This window comes from Dendrobates tinctorius, unplaced genomic scaffold (assembly GCF_039654945.1).
Source record: "Dendrobates tinctorius isolate UK_male_01 unplaced genomic scaffold, ASM3965494v1 ptg000168l, whole genome shotgun sequence".
Taxonomy (NCBI): Eukaryota; Metazoa; Chordata; class Amphibia; order Anura; family Dendrobatidae; genus Dendrobates; species Dendrobates tinctorius.
In genome coordinates this window covers 2,584,955-2,600,922 of record NW_027361835.1, presented here as the reverse complement: position 1 = coordinate 2,600,922, position 15,968 = coordinate 2,584,955, and the positions used below count along the sequence as shown (strand labels likewise).

The window sequence follows — 15,968 nt, the reverse complement described above, 5'->3', positions numbered from 1 at the left end:
GGTGATCGTGCATACAGGCTATTGAGATTGTGTGGTGAGCATGTATACAGGCCATGGAGGTTGTGTGGTGAGCGTGCATACAGGCTATGGAGGTTGTGTGGTGAGCGTGCATACAGGCCATGGAGGTTGTGTGGTCAGCATGCATACAGGCCATGGAGGTTGTGTGGTGATCGTGCATACAGGCCATGGAGGTTGTGTGGTGATCGTGCATACAGGCTATGGAGATTGTGTGAGCATGCATACAGGCCATGGAGGTTGTGTGGTGAGAGTGCATACAGGCCATGGAGGTTGTGTGGTGATCGTGCATACAGGCCATGGAGGTTGTGTGGTCAGCGTGCATACAGGCCACGGAGGTTGTGTGGTCAGCGTGCATACAGGCTATGGAGGTTGTGTGGTGAGCGTGCATACAGGCTATTGAGATTGTGTGGTGAGCATGCATACAGGCCATGGAGGTTGTGTGGTGAGCGTGCATACAGGCTATGGAGGTTGTGTGGTGAGCGTGCATACAGGCCATGGAGGTTGTGTGGTGATCGTGCATACAGGCCATGGAGGTTGTGTGGTGATCGTGCATACAGGCTATGGAGATTGTGTGAGCATGCATACAGGCCATGGAGGTTGTGTGGTGAGAGTGCATACAGGCCATGGAGGTTGTGTGGTGAGCGTGCATACAGGCTATGGAGGTTTGGTGGTCAGCGTGCATACATGCCATGGAGGTTGTGTGGTGAGCGTGCATACAGGCCATGGAGGTTGTGTGGTGAGCGTGCATACAGGCTATGGAGGTTGGGTGGTGAGCGTGCATACAGGTTATGGAGGTTGTGTGGTGAGCATGCATACAGGCCATGGAGGTTGTGTGGTGAGCGTGCATACAGGCTATGGAGATTGTGTGAGCATGCATACAGGCCATGGAGGTTGTGTGGTGAGAGTGCATACAGGCCATGGAGGTTGTGTGGTGAGCGTGCATACAGGCTATGGAGGTTTGGTGGTGAGCGTGCATACATGCCATGGAGGTTGTGTGGTGAGCATGCATACAGGCCATGGAGGTTGTGTGGTGAGCGTGCATAGAGGCTATGGAGATTGTGTGAGCATGCATACAGGCCATGGAGGTTGTGTGGTGAGTGCATACATGCCATGGAGGTTGTGTGGTGAGCGTGCATACAGGCTATGGAGGTTTGTTGGTGAGCGTGCATACATGCCATGGAGGTTGTGTGGTGAGCGTGCATACAGGCCATGGAGGTTGTGTGGTGAGCGTGCATACAGGCTATGGAGGTTGGGTGGTGAGCGTGCATACAGGTTATGGAGGTTGTGTGGTGAGCATGCATACAGGCCATGGAGGTTGTGTGGTGAGCGTGCATACAGGCCATGGAGGTTGTGATCGTGCATACAGGCCATGGAGGTTGTGATCGTGCATACAGGCCATGGAGGTTGTGTGATGAGCATGCCTATAGGCCATGGAAGTTGTGTGGTGAGCGTGCATACAGGCCATGGAGGTTGCATGGTGAGCATGCATACAGACCATCGAGGTTGCGTGGTGAGCGTGCATATGTTCCATGGAGATTGTGTGTTTTACTTATCAGTTTTTGTTCCTGCTGATTTCAGGTCTTTCTGTAGCTCTCCACACGAGGTCCTTGGCTCTTGGACAACTCCTCTGATAATTATTTTAACTTATCTGTCTGAAACCTTGTGGGGAGCACCTGGTCCTGGCCAGTTTATGGTGAAATCTTTGCGGGGAGCACCTAGTCAAAGTTGGTTTATGGTGATATCTTTGTGGGGAGCACCTGGTTCTAGCCAGTTTGTGGTGAAATCTTTGCGGGGAGCACCTGGTCAAGGCTGGTTTATGGTGAAATCTTTGTGAGGAGCACCTGGTTCTAGCCAGTTTATGGTGAAATCTTTGCGGGGAGCACATGGTCAAGGCTGGTTTATGGTGAAATCTTTGTGGGGAGCACCTGGTTCTAGCCAGTTTATGGTGAAATCTTTGCGGGGAGCACCTGGTCAAGACTGGTTTATGGTGAAATCTTTGTGGGGAGCACCTGGTCAAGGCTGGTTTATGGTGAAATGTTGCGGGGAGCATCTGGTCATGACCTGTTTATGATGCAGTCTTGGGGGGAGCACCTGGTTCTGGCCAGTTTATGGTGAAATCTTTGCGGGGAGCACCTGGTTAAGGCTGGTTTATGGTGAAATGTTGCAGGGAGCACCTGGTTCTAGCCAGTTTATGGTGAAATCTTTGCGGGGAGCACCTGGTCAAGGCTGCTTTATGGTGAAATCTTTGCGGGGAGCACCTGGTCAAGGCTGGTTTATGGTGAAATCTTTGCGGGGAGCACCTGGTCAAGGCTGGTTTATGGTGAAATGTTGCCGGGAGCACCTGGTTCTAGCCAGTTTGTGGTGAAATCTTTGCGGGGAGCACCTGGTCAAGGCTGGTTTATGGTGAAATCTTTGTGAGGAGCACCTGGTTCTAGCCAGTTTATGGTGAAATCTTTGCAGGGAGCACCTGGTCAAGGCTGGTTTATGGTGAAATCTTTGTGAGGAGCACCTGGTTCTAGCCAGTTTATGGTGAAATCTTTGCAGGGAGCACCTGGTCAAGGCTGGTTTATGGTGAAATCTTTGTGAGGAGCACCTGGTTCTAGCCAATTTATGGTGAAATCTTTGCGGCGAGCACCTGGTCAAGGCTGGTTTATGGTGAAATCTTTGTGGGGAGCACCTGGTCAAGGCTGGTTTATGGTGAAATGTTGCGGGGAGCACCTGGTTCTAGCCAGTTTGTGGTGAAATCTTTGCGGGGAGCACCTGGTCAAGGCTGGTTTATGGTGAAATCTTTGTGAGGAGCACCTGGTTCTAGCCAGTTTATGGTGAAATCTTTGCGGGGAGCACCTGGTCAAGGCTGGTTTATGGTGAAATCTTTGTGGGGAGCACCTGGTCAAGGCTGGTTTATGGTGAAATGTTGCTGGGAGCATCTGGTCATGACCTGTTTGATGCAGTCTTGGGGGGAGCACCTGGTTCTGGCCAGTTTATGGTGAAATCTTTGCGGGGAGCACCTGGTCAAGGCTGTTTTATGGTGAAATCTTTGTGGGGAGCACCTGGTTCTAGCCAGTTTATGGTGAAATCTTTGTGGGGAGCACCTGGTTAAGGCTGGTTTATGGTGAAATCTTTGTGAGGAGCACCTGGTTCTAGCCAGTTTATAGTGAAATCTTTGCAGGGAGCACCTGGTCAAGGCTGGTTTATGGTGAAATCTTTGTGAGGAGCACCTGGTTCTAGCCAGTTTATGGTGAAATCTTTGCGGGGAGCACCTGGTCAAGGCTGGTTTATGGTGAAATCTTTGTGGGGAGCACCTGGTCAAGGCTGGTTTATGGTGAAATGTTGCGGGGAGCTCCTGATCTTGGCCGGGTTATGGTGAAATGTTGCGGGGAGCTCCTGATCTTGGCCGGGTTATGGTGAAATGTTGCGGGGAGCACCTGGTCATGACCTGTTTATGGTGAAATTATGTTCTTTCCAATTTTGTGATCATGGCCCCAGCCGCGCTCACTGGAGACTTCAATAGTTTTGAAATTCCTCTGTAACCAATGCCATCAGGATGTTTTGCAGCAATAAGGTTGTGAAGGTCTTGAGACCACTCACTGGTTTTCCACATCACGAGTGTGGCACCTTGGTTATGAGACCCCTTTTTATCGGCATCGGGTTACCCAGCTGATATTATTGGTCACTAAGTGGCAGGATTGCTTCCTAATCACTGATAGATCTCGGCCGGTGTCAGGACTTTCCAGGGCTTTGTGCTCCTCTCTTTCTTCATATGTTCAGTACTTTACCCTGCGTCATCTCTCATTATTCCATATAATTTATGGATTTTCTGGTGATTTCTGTCCTGTGTGGATTGGACGGGTCATTCCCAACATTTGGGGAGAATTTCATGTCAATAGCATCTTTACCAATAGATTTACTGAGGACATTGGTGGCGAGTCCAATCCTTATTTCACCTGCTGTATGTTATACACCCTACACACAGACATAAATATAGATAGATATACGCACACACTGTATATAGACACACATACTGTATAAACGCACACTATATACATACAGACTATACACACACCTACTGTATACACACACTACACACACTGTATAGATACAATCACACGATACATATGCACACACTGTATACACGTACACTACACACTGTATACATACAGTTGTGGCCAATAGTATTGACACCCCTGTAATTCTGTCAGATAATACTCAGTTATTCCTGAAAATGATTGCAAACACAAATTCTTTGGTATTATTCTCTTCATTTAATTTGTCTTAAATGAAAAAACACAAAAGAGAATGAAGGAAAAAGCAAAACATTGATCATTTCACACAAAACTCCAAAAATGGGCCAGACAAAAGTATTGGCACCCTCAGCCTAATACTTGGTTGCACAACCTTTAGCCAAAATAACTGCGACCAACCGCTTCCGGTAACCATCAACGAGTTTCTTACAATGCTCTGCTGGAATTTTAGACCATTCTTCTTTGGCAAACTGCTCCAGGTCCCTGATATTAGAAGGGTGCCTTCTCCAAACTGCCATTTTTAGATCTCTCCACAGGTGTTCTATGGGATTCAGGTCTGGACTCATTGCTGGCCACCTTAGAAGTCTCCAGTGCTTTCTCTCAAACCATTTTCTAGTGCTTTTTGAAGTGTGTTTTGGGTCATTGTCCTGCTGGAAGACCCATTGTCCAAAAAGCTCTACTTTTGTCTCATCTGACCAGAGAACATTCTTCCAAAACGTTTTAGGCTTTTTCAGGTAAGTTTTGGCAAACTCCAGCCTGGCTTTTTTATGTCTCGGGGTAAGAAGTGGGGTCTTCCTGGGTCTCCTACCATACCGTCCCTTTTCGTTCAGATGCCGACGGATAGTACGGGTTGACACTGTTGTACCCTCGGACTGCAGGGCAGCTTGAACTTGTTTGGATGTTAGTCGAGGTTCTTTATCCAACATCCGCACAATCTTGCGTTGAAATCTCTTGTCAATTTTTCTTTTCCGTCCACATCTAGGGAGGTCAGCCACAGTGCCATGGGCTTTACACTTCTTGATGACACTGCGCACGGTAGACACAGGAACATTCAGGTCTTTGGAGATGGACTTGTAGCCTTGAGATTGCTCATGCTTCCTCACAATTTGGTTTCTCAAGTCCTCTGACAGTTCTTTGGTCTTCTTTCTTTTCTCCATGCTCAATGTGGTACACACAAGGACACAGGACAGAGGTTGAGTCAACTTTAATCCATGTCAACTGGCTGCAAGTGTGATTTAGTGATTGCCAACACCTGTTAGGTGCCACAGGTAAGTTACAGGTGCTGCTAATTACACAAATTAGAGAAGCATCACATGATTTTTCCAACAGTGCCAATACTTTTGTCCACCCTCTTTTTTATGTTTGGTGTGGAATTATATCCAATTTGGCTTTAGGACAATTCTTTGTGTTTTTTCATTTAAGACAAATTAAATGAAGATAATAATACCAAAGAATTTGTGTTTGCAATCATTTTCAGGAAGAAACTGAGTATTATCTGACAGAATTGCAGGGGTGTCAATACTTTTGGCCACAACTGTACATACAAACTGTATACATATACACAGACACGTGTCCACAATGCAATACCGTTGGGTTTGGTACCCTTCCCCCATTATCTGCCCCCTCAGGATTGCTGTCTTTACCCCTTCGCTCGATGGGATTTTATAATTTTGTTAGGATTTGGAAAATAATTTCCTGACTTTCATTTCCTTATCTTTAAAAAAAAAAATATATATATTCTCTAACTGATTAGAGGCCAAGACGAGGAGGGAGAAGGTTGGAGGGAGGCTGCAGCGTGCCGGAGGACGGTATGGGATCTCTAGCCCGGTGCTGCATCCCCCGGATCCGGTGCTGTCGCCCTCTTCCCTCGAGACATTTTGGAGTTCTGTCTCTCTCCCAGGCCGGTTTCCATAGGAGTTGTCAGCGTCCATCTGCGCCCCCCATGGCTGTACCCCTTACTGGTACATGCAGCAGAGATGAGTGACAACCCCACTGACCGCTCTGCAGGCGCTGACTGCTCGGTCGGAGGTGTCCTGCGGACGTGCGGTGCTGGTGACTGCAGATGGCTGTTCAGAACGGGCAGATGATTAACGCGTTTTCTGTCCGTTATCAGTGGAAACGAGAGCAGGACTTTGATTTCCAGCTACTAGAGAAGGCAGCGCGTGACGTGGAGGACCGAGAGAAGGAAGATCAAGAATGGGTGCACGCTAGGGCCATTCACGTCACCGAGCTGGACCTGGAGCCCCAGGACTACGATCTGGACATCAGCAAAGAGGTAAGTGATCCCCCTAGCTGCGGAGGACGGGGGGAGGTCTGGAGTGCAGGATTCTGCCCTTCCTCTGCTGCACCGTCTGATGGTGCACAGTGTTCTGCACAGGACTGATGGCTGTCCCATCCGCAGGAAAATATCGCCATCCAGTGGTTGTTTCCCAGGACAACATGCGACCCCTCACCTCATTGCAATTGTCATCTTTTTCCTGGTAAAAAAAAAATCAGACCGGTGACGTGTAGGTGACATGCGAGTGGCACGGGCGGGCATCATACAAGTGGCGCAGGCATCATGCGAGTGGCACGGGCGGGCATCATACAAGTGGCGCAGGCATCATGCGAGTGGCAAGGGCGGGCATCATACAAGTGGCGCAGGCATCATGCGAGTGGCACGGGCGGGCATCATACAAGTGGCGCAGGCATCATGCGAGTGGCACGGGCGGGCATCATACAAGTGGCGCAGGCATCATGCGAGTGGCATGGGTGGGCATCATACAAGTGGCGCAGGCGGGTGTCTTGCGAGTGGCATGGGGGGGCATCATACCAGTGGTGCAGACGGGTGTCTTGTGAGTGGCACGGGCGGGCATCATACAAGTGGCGCAGGCATCATGCGAGTGGCATGGGTGGGCATCATGCGAGTGGCATGGGTGGGCATCATGCGAGTGGCATGGGTGGGCATCATGCGAGTGGCGCAGGCGGGTCTCATACAAGTGGCATGGGTGGGTATCATACAAGTGGCGCAGGCGGGTGTCATACGAGTGGCATGGGTGGGCATCATACAAGTGGCGCAGGCATCATGCGAGTGGCATGGGGGGCATCATGCAAGTGGCGCAGGCGGGTGTCATGCGAGTGGCATGGGTGGGCATCATACAAGTGGCGCAGGCATCATGCGAGTGGCATGGGGGGCATCATGCAAGTGGCGCAGGCGGGTGTCATACGAGTGGCATGGGTGGGCATCATACAAGTGGCGCAGGCATCATGCGAGTGGCATGGGGGGCATCATGCAAGTGGCGCAGGCGGGTGTCATGCGAGTGGCATGGGTGGGCATCATACAAGTGGCGCAGGCATCATGCGAGTGGCATGGGGGGCATCATGCAAGTGGCGCAGGCGGGTGTCATACGAGTGGCATGGGTGGGCATCATACAAGTGGCGCAGGCATCATGCGAGTGGCATGGGTGGGCATCATGCGAGTGGCATGGGTGGGCATCATGCGAGTGGCATGGGTGGGCATCATGCGAGTGGCGCAGGCGGGTCTCATACGAGTGGCATGGGTGGGCATCATACAAGTGGCGCAGGTGGGTGTCATACGAGTGGCATGGGTGGGCAACAAGTGGCGAAGGCATCATGCGAGTGGCATGGGGGGCATCATGCAAGTGGCGCAGGCGGGTGGCATGGGTGGGCATCATACAAGTGGCGCAGGCATCATGCGAGTGGCATGGGTGGGCATCATGCAAGTGGCGCAGGTGGGTGTCTTGTGAGTGGCACGCAGCTGACGCCTGAATGCCGAGAGTGCTGATCTAGCTGCCATGCTCGCTAAACAAGGCAACTGTTAGGTGGATTCATAACTGGCTTAGTGATCGGACCCAAAGAGTGGTCGTAAATGGCTGCACATCCAGTTGGAAGAATGTCTCAAGTGGGGTACCACAGGGCTCTGTCCTGGGCCCTGTATTGTTCAACATCTTTATCAACGATTTAGATGAAGGAATTGAGGGTAAACTGATTAAATTTGCTGATGACACAAAGCTAGGAGGGATAGCTAATACTAGAGAAGAGAGAGAGAGGATTCAAAAAGATATAAATAAACTGGAGAAGTGGGCAGCAACTAACAGAATGGTTTTTAACAGGGAGAAATGAAAAGTACTACATCTGGGCAATAAAAATGGAAAAAGCATATATAGAATGGGAGGAATAGGGCTAAGTGACAGCACATGTGAAAAAGACTTGGGTATACTAATAGATCACAGACTGAATATGAGTCAACAGTGTGATGCAGCAGCAAAAAAGGCAAATGCAATTCTAGGATGTACTAACAGAAGCATACAATCTAGATCACATGAAGTCATTATTTCCCTCTACTCCTCTTTGGTCAGACCTCATCTGGAATATTGTGTCCAGTTTTGGGCACCACATTTTAAAAAAGACATCAACAAACTGGAGGAAGTTCAGAAAAGAGCGACCAGAATGGTGACCGGTCTGCAAACCCTGTCTTAAGAGGAAAGGTTGCAGGATTTGGGAATGTTTAGTTTGCAAAAGAGAAGACTGAGAGGAGACTTAATAGCTGTCTACAAATATCTAAAGGGCTGTCACATTGTAGAAGGATCAACTTTATTCTCATTTGCACAAGGAAAGACTAGAAGCAATGGGATGAAACTGAATGGGAGGAGACACAGATTAGATATTAGAAAAAACTTTTTGACAGTTAGAGTGATCAATGAGTGGAACAGGCTGCCACGAGAAGTGGCGAGTTCTCCTTCAATGGAAGTCTTCAAACAGAGGCTGGACAGACATCTGACTGGGATGATTTAGCGAATCCTGCTCTGAGCAGGGAGTTGGGCCAGATGGCCCAGGAGGTCCCTTCCAACTCTACGATTCTATGATTCTATGATTCTAAAAGCTTTGTGTCACCAGACGATGCATTCGTCCTTTTCTCGTTCACAGTTGTCGACGCCAAACAAGGTGGAAATTCCAGAGAGATACGTAGACTTAGATCCAGAGGAGCCGATGAGCAGAGAGGAGCAGGAGGCAAGATGCCGGAGGGCGGAGAAAATCAAGAACATCCTGACCCGCTCCAGGTCATTGTCACAAGACTTCCTTACATTTCCTTACTTCTCGTGATTAGTCCATGCTCCTTCCATCTGATATGTCTCATCCTCCCCAGTGTCCACAACCTACAGCCGGTGGGACTTCTAGAAGAATTGGCTCCATCAGACCTCGACCTACAGATGCAAGAGCAGAAGAGGATGATCACCATTTCATATGCCCTCGCTTCTGAGGCCTCACAGCGCAGCAAACAAGTAGCAGGTAAAATACTGCAGAGCTGCACTCACTATTCTGCTGGTGCAGTCACTGTGTACATACATTACATTACTGCTCCTGAGTTACATCCTGTGTTATACTCCAGAGCTGCACTCACTATTCTGCTGGTGCAGTCACTGTGTACATACATTACATTACTGCTCCTGAGTTACATCCTATATTATACTCCAGAGCTGCACTCACTATTTTGCTGGTGCAGTCACTGTGTACACACATTACATTACTGATCCTGAGTTACATCCTTTATTATACCCCAGAGCTGCACTCACTATTCTGCTGGTGCAGTCACTGTGTACATACATTACTGATCCTGAGTTACATCCTGTATTATACCCCAGAGCTGCACTCGCTATTCTGCTGGTGCAGTCACTGTGTACACACATTATATTACTGATCCTGAGTTACCTCCTGTATTATACTCCAGAGCTGCACTCACTATTCTGCTGGTGCAGTCACTGTGTACATACATTACATTACTGCTCCTGAGTTACATCCTATATTATACTCCAGAGCTGCACTCACTATTTTGCTGGTGCAGTCACTGTGTACATACATTACATTACTGATCCTGAGTTACATCCTGTATTATACCCCAGAGCTGTACTCACTATTCTTCTGGTGCAGTCACTGTGTACATACATTACATTACTGATCCTAAGTTACCTCCTGTATTATACTCCAGAGCTGCACTCACTATTCTGCTGGTGCAGTCACTGTGTACACACATTACATTACTGATCCTGAGTTACATCCTTTATTATACCCCAGAGCTGCACTCACTATTCTGCTGGTGCAGTCACTGTGTACATACATTACTGATCCTGAGTTACATCCTGTATTATACTCCAGAGCTGCACACACTATTCTGCTGGTGCAGTCTCTGTGTACATACATTACATTACTGATCCTGAGTTACCTCCTGTATTATACTCCAGAGCTGCACTCACTATTCTGCTGGTGCAGTCACTGTGTACATACATTACATTACTGATCCTGGGTTACATCCTGTATTATACCCCAGAGCTGCACTCACTATTCTGCTGGTGCAGTCACTGTGTACATACATTACATTACTGATCCTGAGTTACATCCTGTATTATACTCCAGAGCTGCACTCACTATTCTGCTGGTGCAGTCACTGTGTACATACATTACATTACTGATCCTGGGTTACATCCTGTATTATACTCCAGAGCTGCACTCAGTACTCTGCTGGTGCAGTCACTGTGTACATACATTACATTACTGATCCTGAGTTACATCCTGTATTATACTCCAGAGCTGCACTCACTATTCTGCAGGTGCAGTCACTGTGTACATACATTACATTACTGATCCTGAGTTACATCCTGTATTATACTCCAGAGCTGCACTCACTATTCTGCTGGTGCATTCACTGCGTAGATACATTTCATTACTGATCCTAAGTTACATCCTGTATTATACCCCAGAGCTGCACTCACTATTCTGCTGGTGCAGTCACTGTGTACATACATTACATTACTGATCCAGAGTTACCTCCTGTATTATACTCCAGAGCTGCACTCACTATTCTGCTGGTGCAGTCACTGTGTACATACATTACATTACTGATCCTGAGTTACATCCTGTATTATACCCCAGAGCAGCACTCACTATTCTGCTGGTGCAGTCACTGTGTACATACATTACATTACTGATCCTGAGTTACATCCTGTATTATACTCCAGAGCTGCACTCACTATTCTGCTGGTGCAGTCACTGTGTACATACATTACATTACTGATCCAGAGTTACCTCCTGTATTATACTGCAGAGCTGCACTCACTATTCTGCTGGTGCAGTCACTGTGTACATACATTACATTACTGATCCTGGGTTACATCCTGTATTATACCCCAGAGCTGCACTCACTATTCTGCTGGTGCAGTCACTGTGTACATACATTACATTACTGATCCTGGGTTACATCCTGTATTATACTCCAGAGCTGCACTCAGTACTCTGCTGGTGCAGTCACTGTGTACATACATTACATTACTGATCCTGAGTTACATCCTGTATTATACTCCAGAGCTGCACTCACTATTCTGCAGGTGCAGTCACTGTGTACATACATTACATTACTGATCCTGAGTTACATCCTGTATTATACTCCAGAGCTGCACTCACTATTCTGCTGGTGCATTCACTGCGTAGATACATTTCATTACTGATCCTAAGTTACATCCTGTATTATACCCCAGAGCTGCACTCACTATTCTGCTGGTGCAGTCACTGTGTACATACATTACATTACTGATCCAGAGTTACCTCCTGTATTATACTCCAGAGCTGCACTCACTATTCTGCTGGTGCAGTCACTGTGTACATACATTACATTACTGATCCTGAGTTACATCCTGTATTATACCCCAGAGCAGCACTCACTATTCTGCTGGTGCAGTCACTGTGTACATACATTACATTACTGATCCTGAGTTACATCCTGTATTATACTCCAGAGCTGCACTCACTATTCTGCTGGTGCAGTCACTGTGTACATACATTACATTACTGATCCAGAGTTACCTCCTGTATTATACTCCAGAGCTGCACTTACTATTCTGCTGGTGCAGTCACTGTGTACATACATTACATTACTGATCCTGGGTTACATCCTGTATTATACCCCAGAGCTGCACTCACTATTCTGCTGGTGCAGTCACTGTGTACATACATTACTGATCCTGAGTTACATCCTGTATTATACCCCAGAGCTGCACTCACTATTCTGCTGGTGCAGTCACTGTGTACATACATTACATTACTGATCCTGAGTTACATCCTGTATTATACCCCAGAGCTGCACTCACTATTCTGCTGGTGCAGTCACTGTGTACATACATTACATTACTGATCCTGAGTTACATCCTGTATTATACCCCAGAGCTGCACTCACTATTCTGCTGGTGCAGTCGCTGTGTACATACATTACTGATCCTGAGTTACATCCTGTATTATACCCCAGAGCTGCACTCGCTATTCTGCTGGTGCAGTCACTGTGTACACACATTACATTACTGATCCTGAGTTACATCCTGTATTATACCCCAGAGCTGCACTCACTATTCTGCTGGTGCAGTCACTGTGTACATACATTACTGATCCTGAGTTACATCCTGTATTAAACTGCAGAGCTGCACTCACTATTCTGCTGGTGCAGTCACTGTGTACACACATTACATTACTGATCCTGAGTTACATCCTGTATTATACCCCAGAACTGCACTCACTATTCTGCAGGTGCAGTCACTGTGTACATACATTACTGATCCTGAGTTACATCCTGTATTAAACTCCAGAGCTGCACTCACTATTCTGCTGGTGCAGTCACTGTGTACATACATTACATTACTGATCCTGAGTTACATCCTGTATTATACCCCAGAGCTGCACTCACTATTCTGCTGGTGCAGTCACTGTGTACATACATTACATTACTGATCCTGAGTTACATCCTGTATTATACCCCAGAGCTGCACTCACTATTCTGCTGGTGCAGTCACTGTGTACACACATTACATTACTGATCCTGAGATACATTCTGCATTATACTCCAGAGCTGCACTTACTATTCTGCTGGTGCAGTCACTGTGTACATACATTACATTACTGATCCTGGGTTACATCCTGTATTATACCCCAGAGCTGCACTCACTATTCTGCTGGTGCAGTCACTGTGTACATACATTACTGATCCTGAGTTACATCCTGTATTATACCCCAGAGCTGCACTCACTATTCTGCTGGTGCAGTCACTGTGTACATACATTACATTACTGATCCTGAGTTACATCCTGTATTATACCCCAGAGCTGCACTCACTATTCTGCTGGTGCAGTCACTGTGTACATACATTACATTACTGATCCTGAGTTACATCCTGTATTATACCCCAGAGCTGCACTCACTATTCTGCTGGTGCAGTCGCTGTGTACATACATTACTGATCCTGAGTTACATCCTGTATTATACCCCAGAGCTGCACTCGCTATTCTGCTGGTGCAGTCACTGTGTACACACATTACATTACTGATCCTGAGTTACATCCTGTATTATACCCCAGAGCTGCACTCACTATTCTGCTGGTGCAGTCACTGTGTACATACATTACTGATCCTGAGTTACATCCTGTATTAAACTGCAGAGCTGCACTCACTATTCTGCTGGTGCAGTCACTGTGTACACACATTACATTACTGATCCTGAGTTACATCCTGTATTATACCCCAGAACTGCACTCACTATTCTGCAGGTGCAGTCACTGTGTACATACATTACTGATCCTGAGTTACATCCTGTATTAAACTCCAGAGCTGCACTCACTATTCTGCTGGTGCAGTCACTGTGTACATACATTACATTACTGATCCTGATTTACATCCTGTATTATACCCCAGAGCTGCACTCACTATTCTGCTGGTGCAGTCACTGTGTACATACATTACATTACTGATCCTGAGTTACATCCTGTATTATACCCCAGAGCTGCACTCACTATTCTGCTGGTGCAGTCACTGTGTACACACATTACATTACTGATCCTGAGTTACATTCTGCATTATACTCCAGAGCTGCACTCACTATTCTGCTGGTGCAGTCACTGTGTACATACATTACATTACTGATCCTGAGTTACATCCTGTATTATACTCCAGAGCTGCACTCACTATTCTGCTGGTGCAGTCACTGTGTACATACATTACATTACTGATCCTGAGTTACCTCCTGTATTATACCCCAGAGCTGCACTCACTATTCTGCTGGTGCAGTCACTGTGTACATACATTACATTACTGATCCTGAGTTACATCCTGTATTATACCCCAGAGCTGCACTCACTATTCTGCTGGTGCAGTCACTGTGTACACACATTACATTACTGATCCTGAGTTACATCCTGCATTATACTCCAGAGCTGCGCTCACTATTCTGCTGGTGTATGATAGAACCAGTTCAGTGCTGTGTATTTACTTGTCCCTGACCTTCATGCATCAGAGAACAGATGGGTGTAGTTTTGGGTGGGGGTCTTGTGTTCAAATCCTCCAGATTCTCGCCCGTCGTTCTCCATGAAACTCTGACTGTCTAATTCTGTGTGGGTCTTTGCAGCCGGACCACTGGTCTTGGGGTACGTCTCCCACCGGCCGCCCGCTCCCCTCCTGCACAGTCGGATGTACTACACCATTGTGTGACCAGCACGGACGTACGATGAGGTGTGGCGCATGCTGCACAATGTGTGTGATGTAGAGAGGAATCAGCGAGCGCCAGCGCCGTCCGAACCCCAGCACCACCCATCCTGCACCAGACGGTGGTGCCATCCGCCCGCTGTGAGAGGCGCTGACCCTGTAAGGTCTGCACTCCGTGACCGTGAGAGGCACCGACCCCGTGACGTTCCTGGAGCCGCTGCCTCCTCTCAGACGTGATCGGTGTTTTCCCGCATGGACATGTTGTGATGTGTATGTAGATGGCGCGGCACACACGGCTGTGCTGAGAGGCGAGCATGAGGCCTGCCTGGGAAGGGGCTGTGTGGGGAGGGACAGGGTATTTTCATAATGTATAGCTTTTCCTTTCTGGACTTCCCCTTTAATCCGCACATTAGACGGGTTGCATGGAGCGCTGCGCTGCCGTCGTGCTGCAGGGGGCGTCTCGCCTCTGGTCACTGACTGTGTCCCTTGCTCTGTTTTCAGCTCACGCAGCGTACGACCATTGAGCAGTTGCCAGCTGTACCGGTGTTCGCCCTGCTCCGAGCTGACGTCTGTTTCCACCGCTCTCCCGCCGCCTGTCCCACCACTGCTTCCTCCTGTCCGTGCGCATTACACTGGGGTTGTCAGAGGGGAAGCGCACATCCACCGGGGCGTGGGGTCCTCTGGACTTGAGCACAGCAAGTGCCTTAACACAGCGGCAGGCGGCGCGGCTCCAGCGCAGTGGCGGCAGGCGGCACAGAGCTCCTCCAGCACTTGTTACATTGGATGATCTTTCTACTCCTGACAGTTCCTGCGTTCTTCCACATGACATCATGATGGAATCATAACCCTGGAGCCCCCGCGATCACACCACAAGTCCCAGCATACCGTGTGTCCTGCGTGTCATCACCCAGGGCTGCTCCCTCCCCGGAGGCTCCGGACGCCGCCGTTTGCTGTGGTTTGAAGTTTCTCACTGAGGATTTTCGTAGAGATTTGTATTTTCAGTGTCCGGAGATGGATGTGTAAGACCCGGCTCCGGCTCTAGAGGGCGCCGTCCTCGCCACTTTTATTACATTTTGCCAAATTAGAATCTTTATTTTTGAATTTATAAATATATATATATATTGACATGAATAAAGAAAATGCAATAAAGCTTCTCGTCTGCCAGTCACGAGCTGTCGGCTGACACCCACCACTCAGTTTGTATCCGTACTTCTCTCTGCAGACCCCTCTATGGGATCCGGCCAGTGCCCCTCACTGCCCACTGGCATACACTGCATTACCTTCACCTGCCCCATAAGAATAAAGGGGAGGAGGGGTCTGCCCATCACTTCCGGGAGTCACCATTGGGGTGGGTGCAACGTGAGCCTGACGTCAGCACCAGCACCGCCCCCCACCCTCCAGGTGTTGCCAACCAAAA

At 48.2% G+C, this 15,968-nt stretch overlaps 1 protein-coding gene across 10 annotated transcripts in view; it reads left to right on the top strand.

Annotated features, from left to right (window-relative positions):
* The window catches only part of PLEKHA7 (pleckstrin homology domain containing A7), a 247,585-nt gene extending 231,842 nt beyond the window's left edge, over positions 1-15,743 (top strand). For 5 of the 10 annotated variants that reach the window (XM_073550760.1, XM_073550759.1, XM_073550756.1 and 2 more), the window contains 5 exons: positions 6,154-6,315; positions 8,967-9,100; positions 9,187-9,329; positions 14,475-14,578; positions 15,053-15,743. In XM_073550760.1, coding sequence (XP_073406861.1) covers positions 6,154-6,315; positions 8,967-9,100; positions 9,187-9,329; positions 14,475-14,557 — 522 coding nt within the window. In that variant the 3' untranslated portion in view covers positions 14,558-14,578; positions 15,053-15,743. Of the gene's footprint in view, positions 1-6,153; positions 6,316-8,966; positions 9,101-9,186; positions 9,330-14,474; positions 14,579-15,052 lie in introns of those variants that run through there. The other 5 variants (XM_073550757.1, XM_073550758.1, XM_073550765.1 and 2 more) reach the window with 5 other exon arrangements.
* The last annotated feature ends 225 nt before the right edge of the window (positions 15,744-15,968 follow it).